General features: G+C 31.0%; 1 protein-coding gene across 3 annotated transcripts; it reads right to left on the reverse strand.

Annotated features, from left to right (window-relative positions):
- Positions 1–3,559: 3,559 nt before the first annotated feature.
- LOC106758629 lies at positions 3,560–8,292 on the reverse strand. 3 transcript variants are annotated; one of them, XM_022779739.1, is made up of 7 exons: positions 8,033–8,292; positions 7,911–7,961; positions 7,766–7,817; positions 6,856–6,926; positions 5,621–5,666; positions 5,088–5,217; positions 3,560–3,805 (listed from the first exon to the last, which is right to left on the reverse strand). In XM_022779739.1, the coding sequence occupies exons 1-6, from the start codon at positions 8,129–8,131 to the stop codon at positions 5,102–5,104; spliced, it is 435 nt and encodes a 144-aa protein (XP_022635460.1). In that variant the 5' UTR covers positions 8,132–8,292; the 3' UTR covers positions 3,560–3,805; positions 5,088–5,101. The 3 variants fall into 3 exon arrangements, with proteins under 3 accessions (XP_022635460.1, XP_022635459.1, XP_022635461.1); XM_022779738.1 differs by having other exon boundaries at positions 3,560–3,810; XM_022779740.1 differs by lacking the exon at positions 3,560–3,805 and having other exon boundaries at positions 5,044–5,217; positions 6,856–6,914; positions 8,033–8,291.
- Between the last annotated feature and the right edge of the window lie 7,557 nt (positions 8,293–15,849).

Here is a 15,849-nt window from a genome sequence, read left to right on the forward strand (position 1 = left end):
CACGTTAAGATTCTTTTCTACTTATAGTTATAGAAATCTGTTTCCAAAGCAAAATTGTGCAAAAGGGTAATCTCAAATTACTAACAGCTTGATTTCATCATAATTTGTTAATCAGTACAACATTAAACCCATCACTCCAACCTAATTTTGTATTTGACCATCTTTCCTAACTCTCAGACCTTGTATGGTAAGTTTAACTGCTAATCTTTCAAAATTCTAACTACCCTAGAGATAGAGAGAGGGGTTATGACATAGACTGCTGATATAAACTAAAAGGTACGTTGCAAGGCAAAAGAGGATTATTTCCACAAATTCTAATTCTATATCTTAAAAAGTTTGAGACCAACATTATTGAACACATAAATATGTATATATATGTGGAGATAAAGAAAGGACAGACAGAAAGAGAGAGGTGAAGGAGACTTTTAGGTAATGGACCCATGATCTATAATATATATATATATCATAAAAGAGGTAAGAGCAATATTTTTAAATTGTGCTCATCTAACACCTTTTGCAGATAATATGTCTCCTACCAATTATTCTTTTATGATGCCAAATTGTCAATGATTGGTCTTAAAAAAGTGGTTTGCCTCAAAATATAAACTCTCCTGGTTAGGTATTTCAAGCATACAAACCTTCCTTCTCACACAAATCTGTCATTAGATTGGGAAGATTTTAGATAATAGATCATTACAAGAGTCTTTCATTACCTTGAGCCGTAATTTTTTGAGTTCTCCTGCCAAGAAAGGTGATTGGTCTGGATCAAATCATAAAATTTAATTATTCTTTTGTTGATTATGTTTCAACTATTATGTTGAGTCATTGTTTGTCGGCTAAGCAAATTGCAACTGAAAGTTGCTTTTGGTAATATTTTGTTTATAGTATTTTTGGGTTATAGTCTCAGTCTAAATCTGCATCGATACCAACTTTGAACATGTCTACCATTGCCTTACATTCTTTATAGGTGAATGATCATTGGCAGAACAAACTTATGTACGAGTTGACACGGGACTAATAATCCACCATATATGCCAAGAAAAATCAAGGGTGTCAATGATTAGCAATGGACCCATAGGTCAAGAATAGAAATTTTTATTGAGAATTGTACTTTATCATTAATGGTATCTGCAAAATGCACTTACTCAAACATGGAAAGATGCATAAAAGATAGTGTTAATGATGCAATTTTAGTTTATTAGTCCAATTAGTCATTTAGGTTACTGATGAGTTAAATGGTGACAGTTGATTTTCTATATTAAAAAAGCAATGACATATTTTGGCTTTGGATTCCTAGAACACATTTAGTGGAAAATCTAAGTGGCTTAGAAGGATCTAAATTGAATTACTTGGTTATTAATTGTATAATTTTCTATATGGTAATGTAAGTATGCAACTGAGGTTAAATCATTTATGCTTGTTTGTTATACAAGTATGTTAATATTTCTATTGGTTATGAATTTCATTAACTAACTAATATCTTCTTATCAGAAGATAACAACCATTTCCAAATTGCTATCTTAACTATACTATGTCAAAATTAAAAATGCTTCCTTCCAATTTGTAGACTTTGAAAACAATGTAAGCCTTTGTAACTTCATTTATCCTCGTGTCTAATATGTATGAAACGTATTCATAATCTTTTGACTTGCTTTATCTCTTCTATTTCTTTTCTCACATAAGCTCATTAGTAATGATATGACATCTTCATACTAAATATGATATTTATATTTTTTTTATTACATTATGTTATCTTTTATCTCTAAATAGAATACTATTACGACAATCACTGCATCCTATAATTTTCTTCTTACAAAGTTATCACTTTTCCTATCACTTTAGGAATTTATTTTTCAGAATACAGTAAATACTTTTGAAAAAAAAAACAAAATCAATCACTCCTCCTTTTACGGAAAACATTTTCCGGAATGTTTTGATGAGGTGAGAGGTGAAATTTGATAGGGTGAAGGAAGCTTTAGCCTGCCGAATCGAAGGCCCATTACTGTTTTTCTTAATCTTAAAATGTTTATTTCATCTGGGCATCCAAAATATTGTCCATAAATAAGCTTCTGGCTAATTATTCTATACCTTAACTCTCATTTGCGTGAGTGTCCGCTAATGGTTAACTATCACAGCTTACACAACATAGATTTACAAGTTGTGGCAAATTCATAAGATGAAAATGAAAGATTAAAAGATAAATGATAACTACATCGATACAAGGTATTACGTGAGCATGGCATTTCTGTTTAACGAAATCAGAGGATTATTACCAACAACCAATATTTCTTCACTAACTTTACTGGTGCTATGCTAGCGAGTAAAGAAATGGTAGGTGTGCATTTTTTTTTCTTATTGCCAAATAATTTTATTCGTTTGTACCATTATGAGTGCCGTTTAAAATGAGCTAAAAATATCATCAATTTCTTAATCTTTTTTTTAACTAAGCGTCAAAATTGACAGATAACCAAGTTTTGACAAGATCAGTAATTGAGCTTTTGTAGGCAAATACAGATGAATTATTTTTGCACGATATAATGAAATCATTTTTACATAACCTATCATAATTGAGCTTTTGTAGGCAAAATACAGATAAATTATAGGTTCCAAGACTTTAAAAACTTAAATAATGACATTGTTTTGTACTATTGCCCTTTTAAAGTGGTAAGGACTTACAATCGTAGAGTCGATATTATAATTACATTGTTATCTAATTAACTTAAAATTGTCATTTAATAAAACAATGTATTTAATAAAAAAAATAAAAGTAACACCCCTTAAAAACACATACTATGTTTCCCATCTTTATTTATAGAGCTCAATATTTAACCCAATCTATGTTGATTCGCTTTAAAATGAATGAGAATGGATTAACACGATATATATATATATATATATATATATATATATATATATATATATAATTTTAAAATTGATCAAAACTGAAATATCCAAGATTAATAAAAATAATAATGCACACCGAAAGTATAGATCTAAAAGAAATTCTCACCAACGTGTTCACCTTTCTTAGAATAATAAAAAAAAATCAATATGTCAAACATCCAATATACAATAAACTATTAAAAAATATTTTTCCGTGAAAGTTTTTTGAACATTCAAATACTAATTAATTAGTTAATATACAATCATCCAAATACATCAATGATATGAAACAAAACAGTACTAAACTGATATAAAATGGCTCATTAACCTGCATAATTCCCGAGTTCAATAGATTGAGCCATGAACCATTTATACTATTTTGAAGATTGTGACAATCTGCAACTATAAAGACAGGTTCATCCAATTGTAAATGAAATTAAATATGTCGTAATATCAGATTTGATATGAATAAATGTGGTTTACATGAAATGATGAAATATTGAAATTATAGATGCTACTCAATTTCCTGAAGATTTAAAAAGCTATTAAGACTGTTATTTGGGTTAGGTTTGCCAGACTAAGTTGCAGTTGATTACCTTAACTTGCAAGCAAAGTGTGACTCCAATTAATAAGCATCAAGAACATTTAATTGGAGACTATAATGAAAGAAAACAAGTGACCAAATAAGAATTACAAATGATTTGTAAATAAGAATATACACCAGTAAGTGAAATTGTGCAGGTTATACTCAAATGTACAAATCGAAATTTAATTACACACTAGTTTCGTGAGTATAATGCAGAAACGAATATAACATGATTTGTGAAGTTCAAAACACATCTCAAGAAAATCTTTGCTTACGATTGCGAAACGAAACGTCGCATTACTCTGACTCCCTTCTGCACTCGTCTGCATTCCCGTCCTACACTATCCGACGCCAAAGAAAAATGAAAAACCGATTAATTAGCAAATAAATTGCATCTCAATGAATCAAGAGTTCGGACTATAAAGGTTATACATCTATAATTAGAGTGAATTGATTTAATTTAATTCCATCGGTGAAATAAAGCATTGTTATATGCAAAAATAAGCATAAACAAACAGTAGAAATGCACAAAACATACAAAAAAAACACAGACAAATAAAAGAAACGGTAAAAAAGAAAAAGTGGAGAATAGTGAATTTGGGGAGCCCGCGTGGCCATCACAGCCCCAAAGCAATGCTAAGCAGTGCAGAGAGGGGGCTCCGACCGCGGGCAGTCTTCATTGCAGGGTTCCAACTGCGAAATGCAATCAATCTTTCGTGGAGGCGGATCGGGGGGCAGAGCCACCAAGAATGGAGACTCCACCGTCACCGTCACAACCGCTAGTGAGAGAATCGGAAATGCATCCCCCGTGCAGTGGCTTCCACTGCTCAGATAAGATCAAGTAGTGTTGAGTTCTGTTTAGGGTTTGTTCTCTGTTTAAATAGTACCAATTCCTCTTTCTCATATTCCCAAAATACCCCATTGTAAAATCAACCCATCCGCATTCTCTGGTTCCAAATTACAAAAAATACAAAACTCATTATTATTTATTTTACTTTTTATCAATATTTAAATTTAGTTTATATAATTTGCCTAATATTAACTTTATAAGTTAATGCAGGTTAATAGAAAAGTAATGCAACAGTCATGAGGCATAACACCCAAGTTTGTCCTTCAAAAAGTACAAAAACTGTATATTTAGAAGAAAAGTAATATATTATTGTTTGTAAATGATTAAATATAATCATTTAAAAAAAATTATATCCTAAAATTATTTTTTTAAAACTTAAAACATAAAGTAGATGATAATATCACAATTTTAATCAATAGAAGGTGATAATTATAATAAATTATTCTCGTTTTCTATTTTATTGCAAACAATTAAAGATGATATACATTCTTTATTTTTCTTATAAATTGTTTTAACAGCGAACGCAATATTAAAATTTTTGTGCATATGTCACATCTCTAATCTAAACAACTGGTTCATATGAACTGAAATTACATAGTGAAACACTACCTATGTGTTGTAAGATAAAAAGAAATCACAGAAATCATGGAGCAGTATTTACAGATGTAAAAAAAAAAAAAAAAAAAAAAAAAAAAAAAAAAAAAAAAAAAAAAAAAAAAAAAAAAAACTCATCAGCACACACATTATGATGAATGCATGATCACATACAGAAAGCAATTATCTCATTTTATTGACTTTTGAATATTTTCATTCTTTGATGGCGGAGGTACGGTAGGAGATGAGTATGCTGCATGATAAGAGGAGGAAACAAGTTGTGCCGCAGCAGGAATAGCACCACCTGCATTATGCCAATGAAACTTTCATCAGCATGAAACAAACTTCACCCCTTGTCCTCCTATAAATGAAGACTTCCAATACTTGAATTGAATTGTCAGATGATAACATGATAAACACAGGTTATGATTCTTCAATTATTAACACAATAAAAAACAATAAGTTCACGGTTTCAATCAAGAATTTTGACTACTCAAATGTACAAATACAATGGCTAGCACTCCATAGAAACAGAAAAACATTTTAAGTAGGTGTTGTCATAAAAGTTTTTTCACTTCTCAACACAACTAAGTCTTGTAGGTGTTTTTTATTTTCCCAAAACTTTCCCTACAGAATTACAAATTCAAAAACAACACAGAAGGAGTATTATACACATGCCAGCAAAAAACAACAAATTCAGAACTCACCTGTCAGTCCCGCGCATGCTGAAGAGAATACTATCACAGGGGGTGCCTGAATTACAGAGAAGTTATGTCAATAAGATGGTAAAAATGTTTTGACTGCATTAAGAAGGAACACAGTATTCAAATGTACAATTTATGAGTGAAAAACTCTAAGATGCTTCATCATCTAAGAAGCTTGATTCTTTCCCGATGATATTGCAAAATATACTATGAATGCCCTCAATGGCACAAATTACACAATTAGACGGAGAAGAAATGGGTCCAGCTGAATTTACAGGTAATAGAAAAATACTAATATTGTTTACCTGGAAACCAACCAATGATATATGCATCAAAACAAGACTGATACAAAATGGAAAACAATGATGATCCAAGATGGTGTAGACAAACAACACCAGCAGTGTTAGAAAATGTGAACAAAATTTTTCATAAAAAAAAAGTTCAAAGTGGATGGAGAAAGGTAACTTTTAGAAGCCGCTTCAAGAACATAATAAAAGCCAAACCCTCCCACAAATATTCCCAACAATATTGTTTCCCCTTTTGTTTACTGAAAATAAACTATCTATCTGGTTCAAAACTTAGCCATCAAAGAATTCTGTATGTCGAAAACACAACAGGAATTAACTAATAATCAGTGAATTCTCCTGTTTTAAGTTCTATTTATCCTTTATGATTCTTTTGCAGATAATAAAATGATATAAGTCATCTCACTTCTATTTAAGATGACAAAATGTGTTCAGATCATCAGAGAAAGCAAAGGAGTCTAGATCACGAGGGCTGTACCTTTACCACTGTATGAAAGTTACAGGGTTATAGTATCAGTTAACTGTCTCATGATGTCACAGAAATAGAATAATTTCAATAGCTAGCGAGAATTAGTTAGGGGACAAATGGTTTAACTTTGTACATTTAAGAATTTATATAACTTTGCCAACTACAGTACAGCGTCAGTATATTAGAAGGTTAACAAGAAAGAATCTCTTGGTTAAGAATCTTTCCCTGATTTCTTATTAAACAATAAAGGAAATATCAAAGTTCATAACTATTTTAAGGAACATAATATGACGAGCTGAAGTTATACTCAGTTAACTAGTCAAAGATTTACATCTCCTAAAGCATTGAATACGAGGAAAAACCATGAACTAGTGTTATGAAAAGGAAAAAATTAGCAAAAAAAACAACAAACAAAAACTAAAAGCAACAGAAATAATAATAAAAAAAAACAATAATGAACTTACACCAATGAAAAAATGCAACCACATGGGTCCTTTTATTCTTCTCTGGACAATTGGCATAACTGCATTGGACACTAAAAAATTACTTCGGAAATCTGAATATGTTAAATACATAAAAACAAGCAGCCTTCATGGACAAAAGATTCAGTGTAATGTTAAAATCATCTAAGAAAATAAGCAAAAATATATACGTATAGAGTTTCATGCTAAAAAAAAAAATAGTTTAGTTTCTAAATATTAAAAATGTTTCATTGATCATTTGATCCTTACATTTGTGCCAAGTTTTCTTTTTGGTCCCTATATCTAAAATTTTAGTCTTCTCTTAAATTTTAGTCTATATACCACATTTTGAGACAGTTTTATACTGTTAGAAAGCTAACAAGGGTTAAAACAAAAACAAATGCTTGTATAAGACTAACATATAGAGCTTTTAGATATAGGAACAAAAACAAAAAGTTATGTAGGAACAAATGATTAATTAAACCTATGAAAAATTAAAATTCTTCAGTTTGGAAGGTAAACAGTTACCACAAATAAAGTTTGCAAACCACTCAAACTTCAGCTGTGTATGGAAACACATTCAACAACAGTTAAATGGATATTTAACATACCACTTTCCAATGTGAAAAAATACAAGGAAGTGTGGTGTTAAATTTCAGTTATGTTAAACCTAACTTCAATACAAACAGACACTTAATCGTTCCCATAATCTTTACATAACTCAAGTTTCTGTACAACACATCTTAGAAGCAATACAGACATGATGCACAAAGCAATTCTATACATACATAGTGTTCCTATTTCGCAATAACAGTCTCCAACTGACCACCATGCATTACCCCCCTTTAATTCCAGAGAATCTTAGCAAGCTTTTTTAAAAAATAACCAAAAAGCGAGGAGCAAGAGTGTATACCAAGATTGAATCCATAAAATGCACTCGCCGTGCCGCCAACGGCAGAACCAATCTGAAAATGTTCAACCCCAAAAACAAAGATCAGAAATTTCGCACACCCACATAGATATCGAAGAAAAAAACGAAATGGGTGAGAATAATTCACCATAGAGAAGCTATCCCTGATGAGAGGCGAAACGTTCCAGAGACTAGTTTCCTGAATCAAAGGAATGAAATTGGTAAGAGAGAAAGAGATAAAAGAATAAGAATTATTGGGAAGAAATATACCATGCGGTTTGAAAGGGGCCCTGCGCAGTGATGGCATCGAATATTTTGAGTACTGTTACTGAGTTTGGAGGTTTCCATGTTATTATCACAGTGCTGCATACAGCGTAACCTGACCAGAACAGAAGAACCCTCTCACTCCGATTCGTACTACTACTAGTCCAGGAACGCACACGTGGTCTTGGTTGTGCAAAGAAACAAACTATACAAATCAAATGCAAAAATTCGATGCAGATAGGAAACGAAAAAGGTAAACAGAGCTAGAAGAGATAACAGATATTATTTATAAAGTGAAAAGGAAAATTTTGAAAGAAAATCTTTTAATTTTATTATTAGTTAGGATTTATGATAACAGTAAGAATAATAATTTATAACATATTTTCTTTTCGAAAAGAAATATATTATATCTTTTCAAAATATTCACATCTTTTTTAAAAGGGTTAAATATGTTTTTAGTTCCTCAACTATTGGCCGTTTTTGTGTTTAGTCCCTCTTTCAAAGTATAGTACAATTTAGTCCTTCAATTTTAGAAAACTCTGGTATTAGTCCTTTTTATCAAATTTTTTTAACTTTATTTACTGTTTGAAGCACCTTACATTATAGCATTTAGAAAAATGTATAAACATTGAAACAAAAAAACAAAAATAAAGTTAACATTGAAACAAAAATGTGTCAAAAAAAATAAAGTTAACATTGAAACAAAAATGTGTTAAAATGTGTAAACAATCCAAATGCTATAATATAAGGTGCTTGAAACAGTAAATAAAATTAAAAAAATTTGATAAAAAGGACTAATACCAGAGTTTTCTAAAATTGAAGGACTAAATTGTACTACACTTTGAAAGAGAGACTAAACACAAAAACGACCAATAATTGGGGGACGAAAAACATATTTAACCCTTTTTTAAACAAAGGATATTTGAAAGTTAAAGACGTGTATAACAACAATTATTTTCATATTATCTACTTTTGACAGGACAACGAAAATCAAGTTTAATTATACATTTTTTTAATAAAAAAGTAGTTATATTTAATTAGTATAATTTTCAACATCTTAATTAAGGGAATTCATCTTCCAATAAAAAGAAAAATTAGAGGTTGTTAAGGTAGTAAAATATTAACTAATTTTGCAGTTTATTGTATCAATTTGTAATTGTATTTATCTTTGTATAAATTAACAAAATTGCAAAACATAGTCTTGACTCTATTCATAATAAAATAAAATCTAAAGAGTGGTTTTGATTTACAACAGATAAGAATAAATTTCAAAAATTAAAATAATCAATTTACAAATATAAATAATTAAGCTAAGTATAACGTTTTCAATACAATACAGCATAGCACAAAGACACGTTAACATATATAAATTAATAAAAAAAAAATTCATAGATTATGCAATCATAATATAATATTACATATAATATATATATATATATATATATATATATATAGCTTTAAAGTAATATTAAATAATAAGTATTTTTAATATTTTTCTATTCACTCATAGCTTACAAAATATTTTAATTATGTATTCTAATGATCGAGAGCAATTTATCAAATTTGATATCAAATTTGACATTTTCTATTAATTGTGTATTGAGTATGATCTCTTAGAAATATATTTAAAAGGTAGTTAATTGTACTTTGTAACATTTTAATGTATAAACCATCTTAGTGTATAATTTTTTTTAATTTATAAAACATAAAAAAAATCAATAAAATCAATATATCTCTTTTTGGTAATAATTCTTTTACACTTAATACTAAATATTTTGGTGGCACAATATCATCTCAAGTTTATATTAGAACAATATTCCAATAACTTAGAGAAACAAGATGAAGAATAATATAGATTTGATATAATCTTCTAGACGGGAATATATACTTTCCTAAAAACAATATTTCGTCCAAGGAATCACAAAATCCGTTTTTGAAATACAAAGAAGAAATACAACGATAATACTCAGTATTAACGTTAAACAAGAATATGATTCTCAGGAATTGATTTGTGTGTTAAGAGAATGACCGAATATAGAAAAAAAGTTTCTCAAGTCTCTTGTTCTAATAAAGCACAAGATCTCTTTATATAGATGTTGATCAGGCATCCTTCAAATCCAAGAGATACCAAATTCTGATTAGTTACATTTTTTCATGAATGATTGTGACTTTTCATGAATGATAACTCTTCATGAATAATTGTAACTCTTCATGAATGATTATAACTCTTCATGAATAATGAATAATTGTAACTCTTCATGAATGGTTATAACTCTTCATGAATAATGAATAATTATAACTCTTCATGAATTTGAAAATTGTTTCTAATACTCTTAAATTCCAACAATCCTCCACCATTTGAGAGTATTGTATAATTACTTAACACAAACATCAATAATTGCAATCTTACACATAAATGAAAGTGTACATAGACTTGAACTTTCACTTAGTAGAACACACATTTCAGAAATTCGTATTTTATTGGTGTCGAAACGATTGAACCAACATAATACATAATGAAGTCTTGAAGATATTTTACGTATAAGATAAATTACATATTCTTGTTATACTTGACACAATAGGGTCATGCGTCCATATCTATTCATAAGTGCAACAAAGTAATGCCCCCTTGACTTCTTGAAGCGGCCAAACTTCGCACCTACATAGGTTGATTTCTTAGGTAAATATGTTTTTGTGACAAAACATAAGTTCAAGAAATCAATTAAGAATTAGTCAACCTCTTGAGCATCACAGATCTAAAGCACTCTTGAAATAATATTTGTGCTTTCAATCATCAAATGAGAGATTTAATCTTATTGAACTTAAGACTCCATGTCATATTAAGCGTTAAGTTAAGATTCCCTTACCTGTGATTAATGGTAGGCTCCATTCCTATTCCAATTGTCATTTTGGAAATGGAATCTTTAGCAAATTCCTTAGTAAATCCATCAACCAAATTAAACTTTGTTCGTACGAAATCTAGTGTAATAATTCCATCTTTGATGAGTCCTTGGACATAACTATGTCTCACACCAATATGTCTTGATTTGCCATTGTATACTTGACTATAAGCCTTTGCCAATGTTGCAATATTATCACAATGTATTGCTATTGGTGATATTGGTTTTGGTAACAATGGTATTTCGAACATAAGATTCCTTAACCATTCAGCTTCCTTTCCTGTCGAGGCTAAAGCTATAAACTCTGAAGCCATAGTGGAATCTGTAATGCGAGTTTGTTTCTTGGACGACTAAGAAATTGCACCTCCCCCAAGGAGGAAAATCTAACCATTAGTTGAAGAGTGATCTTCTGCATTTGTAATCCAACTTGCATCAGAATATCCTTCTAAAGCTGAAGGATAACCACTATATGTTAATCCATAATTAATAGTTTTCTTTAAATACTTAAGTACTCCACGTACTGCTTGCCAATGTGATAGACTAGGGTTACTAGTATATTTACTCAATTTTCTTATTGCAAAAGCAATATCTGGCCTTGTACTTGTCATTGCATACATTAAACATCTTATTACCCTTGCATATTCCAATTGTGAAACCGTTTTACCACCATTAGGTAGTATCTTTAAACTAGGGTCCATAGGGTTGAAACAAGAGAGCATTCATAATTGTTAAAATTACTAACCAGGAATTTCTTGCTTGATGCATCTTTAGAAATGTATTTGCTTTCAAGTTGATCCCAAAGTTCTTTTGCAGAATCCACATATTGATATATGTCAAATAAAGGATCAGATATATCATTCAAAATGTGACCACGACAGACATAATCATCATTCTCCCATTTGTTCCTTTTCCGTTGTTCCTCTAATGTCTCGGTTTCGCTTTCTTTGGGTTGGGGAGAACTTAGAACATATGCCACATTTAGAGCCGAGAGAAGGAAATACAACTTTTTTTGCCATCATCGGAAACCAACGCCTTCAAATTTGTTTGATTTGTGAAAGTTTGTAGACATCTCACGAATTGTTGTCATCTTAGAGAATATATTGCTTTTAGACTGTTGGAACAATTATCCAATAACTTAGGAAAACAAGATGAACAACAATGTAGACTTGATATAATCTTCTAAGCGTGAATATACACTTTCCTAAAAGCAATATTTTGTCCCTTATAAGAGTGAAGGAAATAAGGAAATCCGCTTTTGGGATACAAAGAAGAAATACAACGATAATATTCACTCTTAGTATTAACGTTAAACAAGAATATGATTCTCAGGAATTGATTTGTGTGTTAAGAGAATGACCGAATATAGAGAAAAAGTCTCTCAAGTCTCTTGTTCCAATAGAACCAAGATCTCTTTATATAGATGTTGATCAGATATTTTTCAAATCTGAGAGATACCAGATTTTGATTAGTTACATTTCTTCATGATTGTAACTTTTCATGAATAATTTCTCATCAGATAAAAGACTACATTAGCCATCATTATCATACAAATATCTAATATATATATATATATATATATATATATATATATAAATTAAATGTATATTGCATGTTTGAGTTTTTGAATGAATTCTCTTAAGTGAGAATATTTGTTTGTATAATTCGTCAAATTATAGAGCTGTCACGCACCATTGCTACACTTTAGCACCTAAATGACCAGTTGTTATAAATGTCTCAAAGAAGAGACTTTTGCCTTTGTCGTTTTTATTCAAACCTAAAGTCATAGCGTTCCACATATACTTTGTCTCTTAAGCGATATTGAGTAATTCATCTAATCATTACTTGTTGCTTGGTCATTACTTGAACAATAATTTATATATGATTCATTAAATTCCATAACAAAATTTTGATATCCATAACTTTATCATTCACACATCTCAAAACAATATTCAATTAAATAAATATTATTTTATTTAATGTAGATATGAATCACTAATAAATGATAGTCTATTAACATAAACACAAAACGGAATAGTTATTAATAACAATTTCTTTCTGATAATTGATTTTTCACAAATGGGTTTATCTAATGTTTTTTCAGGACTTGTTTGAAGTAGCTTCTGAATTTTTAGTTGATTACATTTTTATTGTTTTTACTTCAATATGTTTTTTTATCGAAACAAATGACGTTTTTTATTCATTTTAGAAAATGTTCTTATTTTTCAGTCCGCTAAAATTTTAATTTATTGTTTTATTTTCGCAAAATTAGTTTCTTAGAAAATCCTCGTAACATTAGTAAACTTTATTTTTAATCTTTGTATCTCCTACAAATTTTACTATTTTGGTACTCTTAACATTTATTTTAAGATAAATACCTAAATATTAAATAATTTATATATATATATATATATATAAAAGTTTGGAGGCAAGGTGCCTCTTATAAATAAATAAATTTTAATACTACGTTTTATTCTTTGTCCTTATTGTTTGAGGATCTATTTACATAGAGGGTTCATGGGTGGTCAATTAGATTGTTCTAGGTTCTTTGCAGTTTGACTACAAAGTTGGTGATGTTTTGGCCTTTGACTGAGTCTTTTGGTTTAAACTTGAGGTCGAATTGTGACAGCTTCACTGTCCACACAATCATTCTTCTCGCTAGAAAAGGTTTTTCGAGAATTTTTGCGATGGGAGATAGAACTATACGGTGGCTTTAAAAATACGGCATAAGACACAAGCGATTGTTAGAAAAGCCAAGTAACCTTTTCGATCAGCTGATATCAGGGTCTCAACACTCAATTGATGAAATATATTGGTCTCTATTCGAGGTTTTCTTGCGTGAGTACAACATTAATAGCATTGTCTAAACCGACAGGAACAACTATTTGTCAGTTACTCATCTAGACATTATGGGTGAGCTGGTAAGGATCACTTTGATATCGTCAAAAGAAACCTCACAATGTTCGTCCCAACTTGTAGTTGACTTCTTTTTCATTATATTCAAAATCAGCTTTATTTTTTCAACTAATTGAGACAAAAATCTAGAGGGTGAGGTTAGTCGACCGATGAGCCTCTGAACTTCTTTGAAATTTTGGGGCTTCTCATGTTGAGGATTGTCGCACACTTGTTTGGGTTGACTTTTATACCCCGAATGATAAAGATGAACTCAAGGAACTTTCCCACTCCCACACTAAATATGTACTAGGCTAGGTTTAAATGCATGTTTTACTTTCAAATATGATAAAAAAAAAAGTCTTCCAGATCCTTTGAGTGGTTGTTGATTGATTAAGATTTGACTACCATGTCATTGTTGTATACCTCCATGCTCTTATCAATCTAATTTTTTGAAAGATTTTATCCATTAGACGCTGATAAGTAGCTTATGTGTTCTTTAAACCGAACAACATCATTTCATAGAAGTAATTGGCCTGCTTGGTGATGAATTTGGTCTTCTCCTTGTTCGGGTGGTACATGTGTATTTGATAGTACTCTGAGTTGGCATCCAGAAAGCTTAACACCTAATGGTATGAGGCTTCATCCACTAGGGAAAGAGTATGCATATTTAGGATATGCTTTATTGAAGTCAGTGAAGTCGGTGTACATCTGCCATAAAATGCCTGACTTCTTCACAAGGACCACATTGGAGAGCCAAGTGGTGTACTTGACCTCCCAAATGAACCCCGATTTATGCAGCCTTTTGACTTCAATCTCAGCCACTTCTCGCCTCTCTTCCCCAGTTGACATTTCCTTTGTGCTACCAACCATGTCTCCTTGAAGATAGCCAACTTGTGAAACATCACCCTCAAATGTATTTCGAGCATGTTGGTTGACGTTTAAGCCAAGTCTTTATATTTTTGGAGTACAGTTACTATCATATGCTCTTGTGTCTGGTTAAAATCACTACTCAACTTAATGACTTATCATCCTACAAACGTATCTTCAAATCTTTTGTCTCTCCATATGGATCCATCATGTCGGTTGTGTTTGTTGTCTGCAAAACCAACGACAAGTGCACCTGTCACAGTGTAGCAAGTGATAAATATTGTCCTCTCCTAAGGGACTTGTGCAACACACGACAACTCTTCTTTTTATAACTCAATTAGACAAAAAACACAAGAAACTCTTTTTGGTATTTTATCAAACAGTTGGTGTGCAAAGAATTTAACATAGAGTATTCACAATTTTTTAAGACTAGAATTCATCCTTTTCATTCTCATGCATTCACAAACATCTCAATTCCATCCAATAGGTGTTCAATTTCAGTTCTAGGTTTAATTCATATTTCTCAATACATCAAGAATCACGATTCATGCATGGGTGATCAATCTATAACAAACATTAAGCATAAAAATTGAATACTAACATGAATGGGAAAAACATATAGCATTAGCATCACAAAATACATAAGAATTCCATGTTTTACAACTAATCTCAACAAATAGGAAAAGCCCTCCATGGTGGAGAACTTAGAGTTCTACAAAATTGAAGAGATAGGGAAGAAATTGGAACCAAAGAGAAGATGCACAGTCTTTCCCAAGGTTCTTGGCAGCTGCTTCATGCTCCATATGCACCTCCCCTTCACATCTTCATCTCCAATTTGTGAACCATCTTCTTCCTCAACCTAAAAGGGGCAAAATCACCATTGATGAAGCTTGAAGACCCAAGGAGGAGTAGGAGAGCTTCCCAACACCCCAAACAGACTCCAAGGGCCTCTCACAATCTCTCTAAGTGAAGAATGAAGTGTAGGAGGAGAAGAATACCTAAAAAATCGTGAGACTCATGTTTAAATAATCCATTTTGGCACATCAGCACCATCAGCGCTCAACCCCCTTCCTAAGGCGCCCAGGCGCGAGAAATGCAAACCAAATGGGGCTTAGCGCCCTTAGAGGGGCGCCCATGGAGAAATTTTGACAACAAAATGGCACT

This window comes from Vigna radiata, chromosome 4 (genome assembly GCF_000741045.1).
Source record: "Vigna radiata var. radiata cultivar VC1973A chromosome 4, Vradiata_ver6, whole genome shotgun sequence".
Taxonomy (NCBI): domain Eukaryota; kingdom Viridiplantae; phylum Streptophyta; class Magnoliopsida; order Fabales; family Fabaceae; genus Vigna; species Vigna radiata.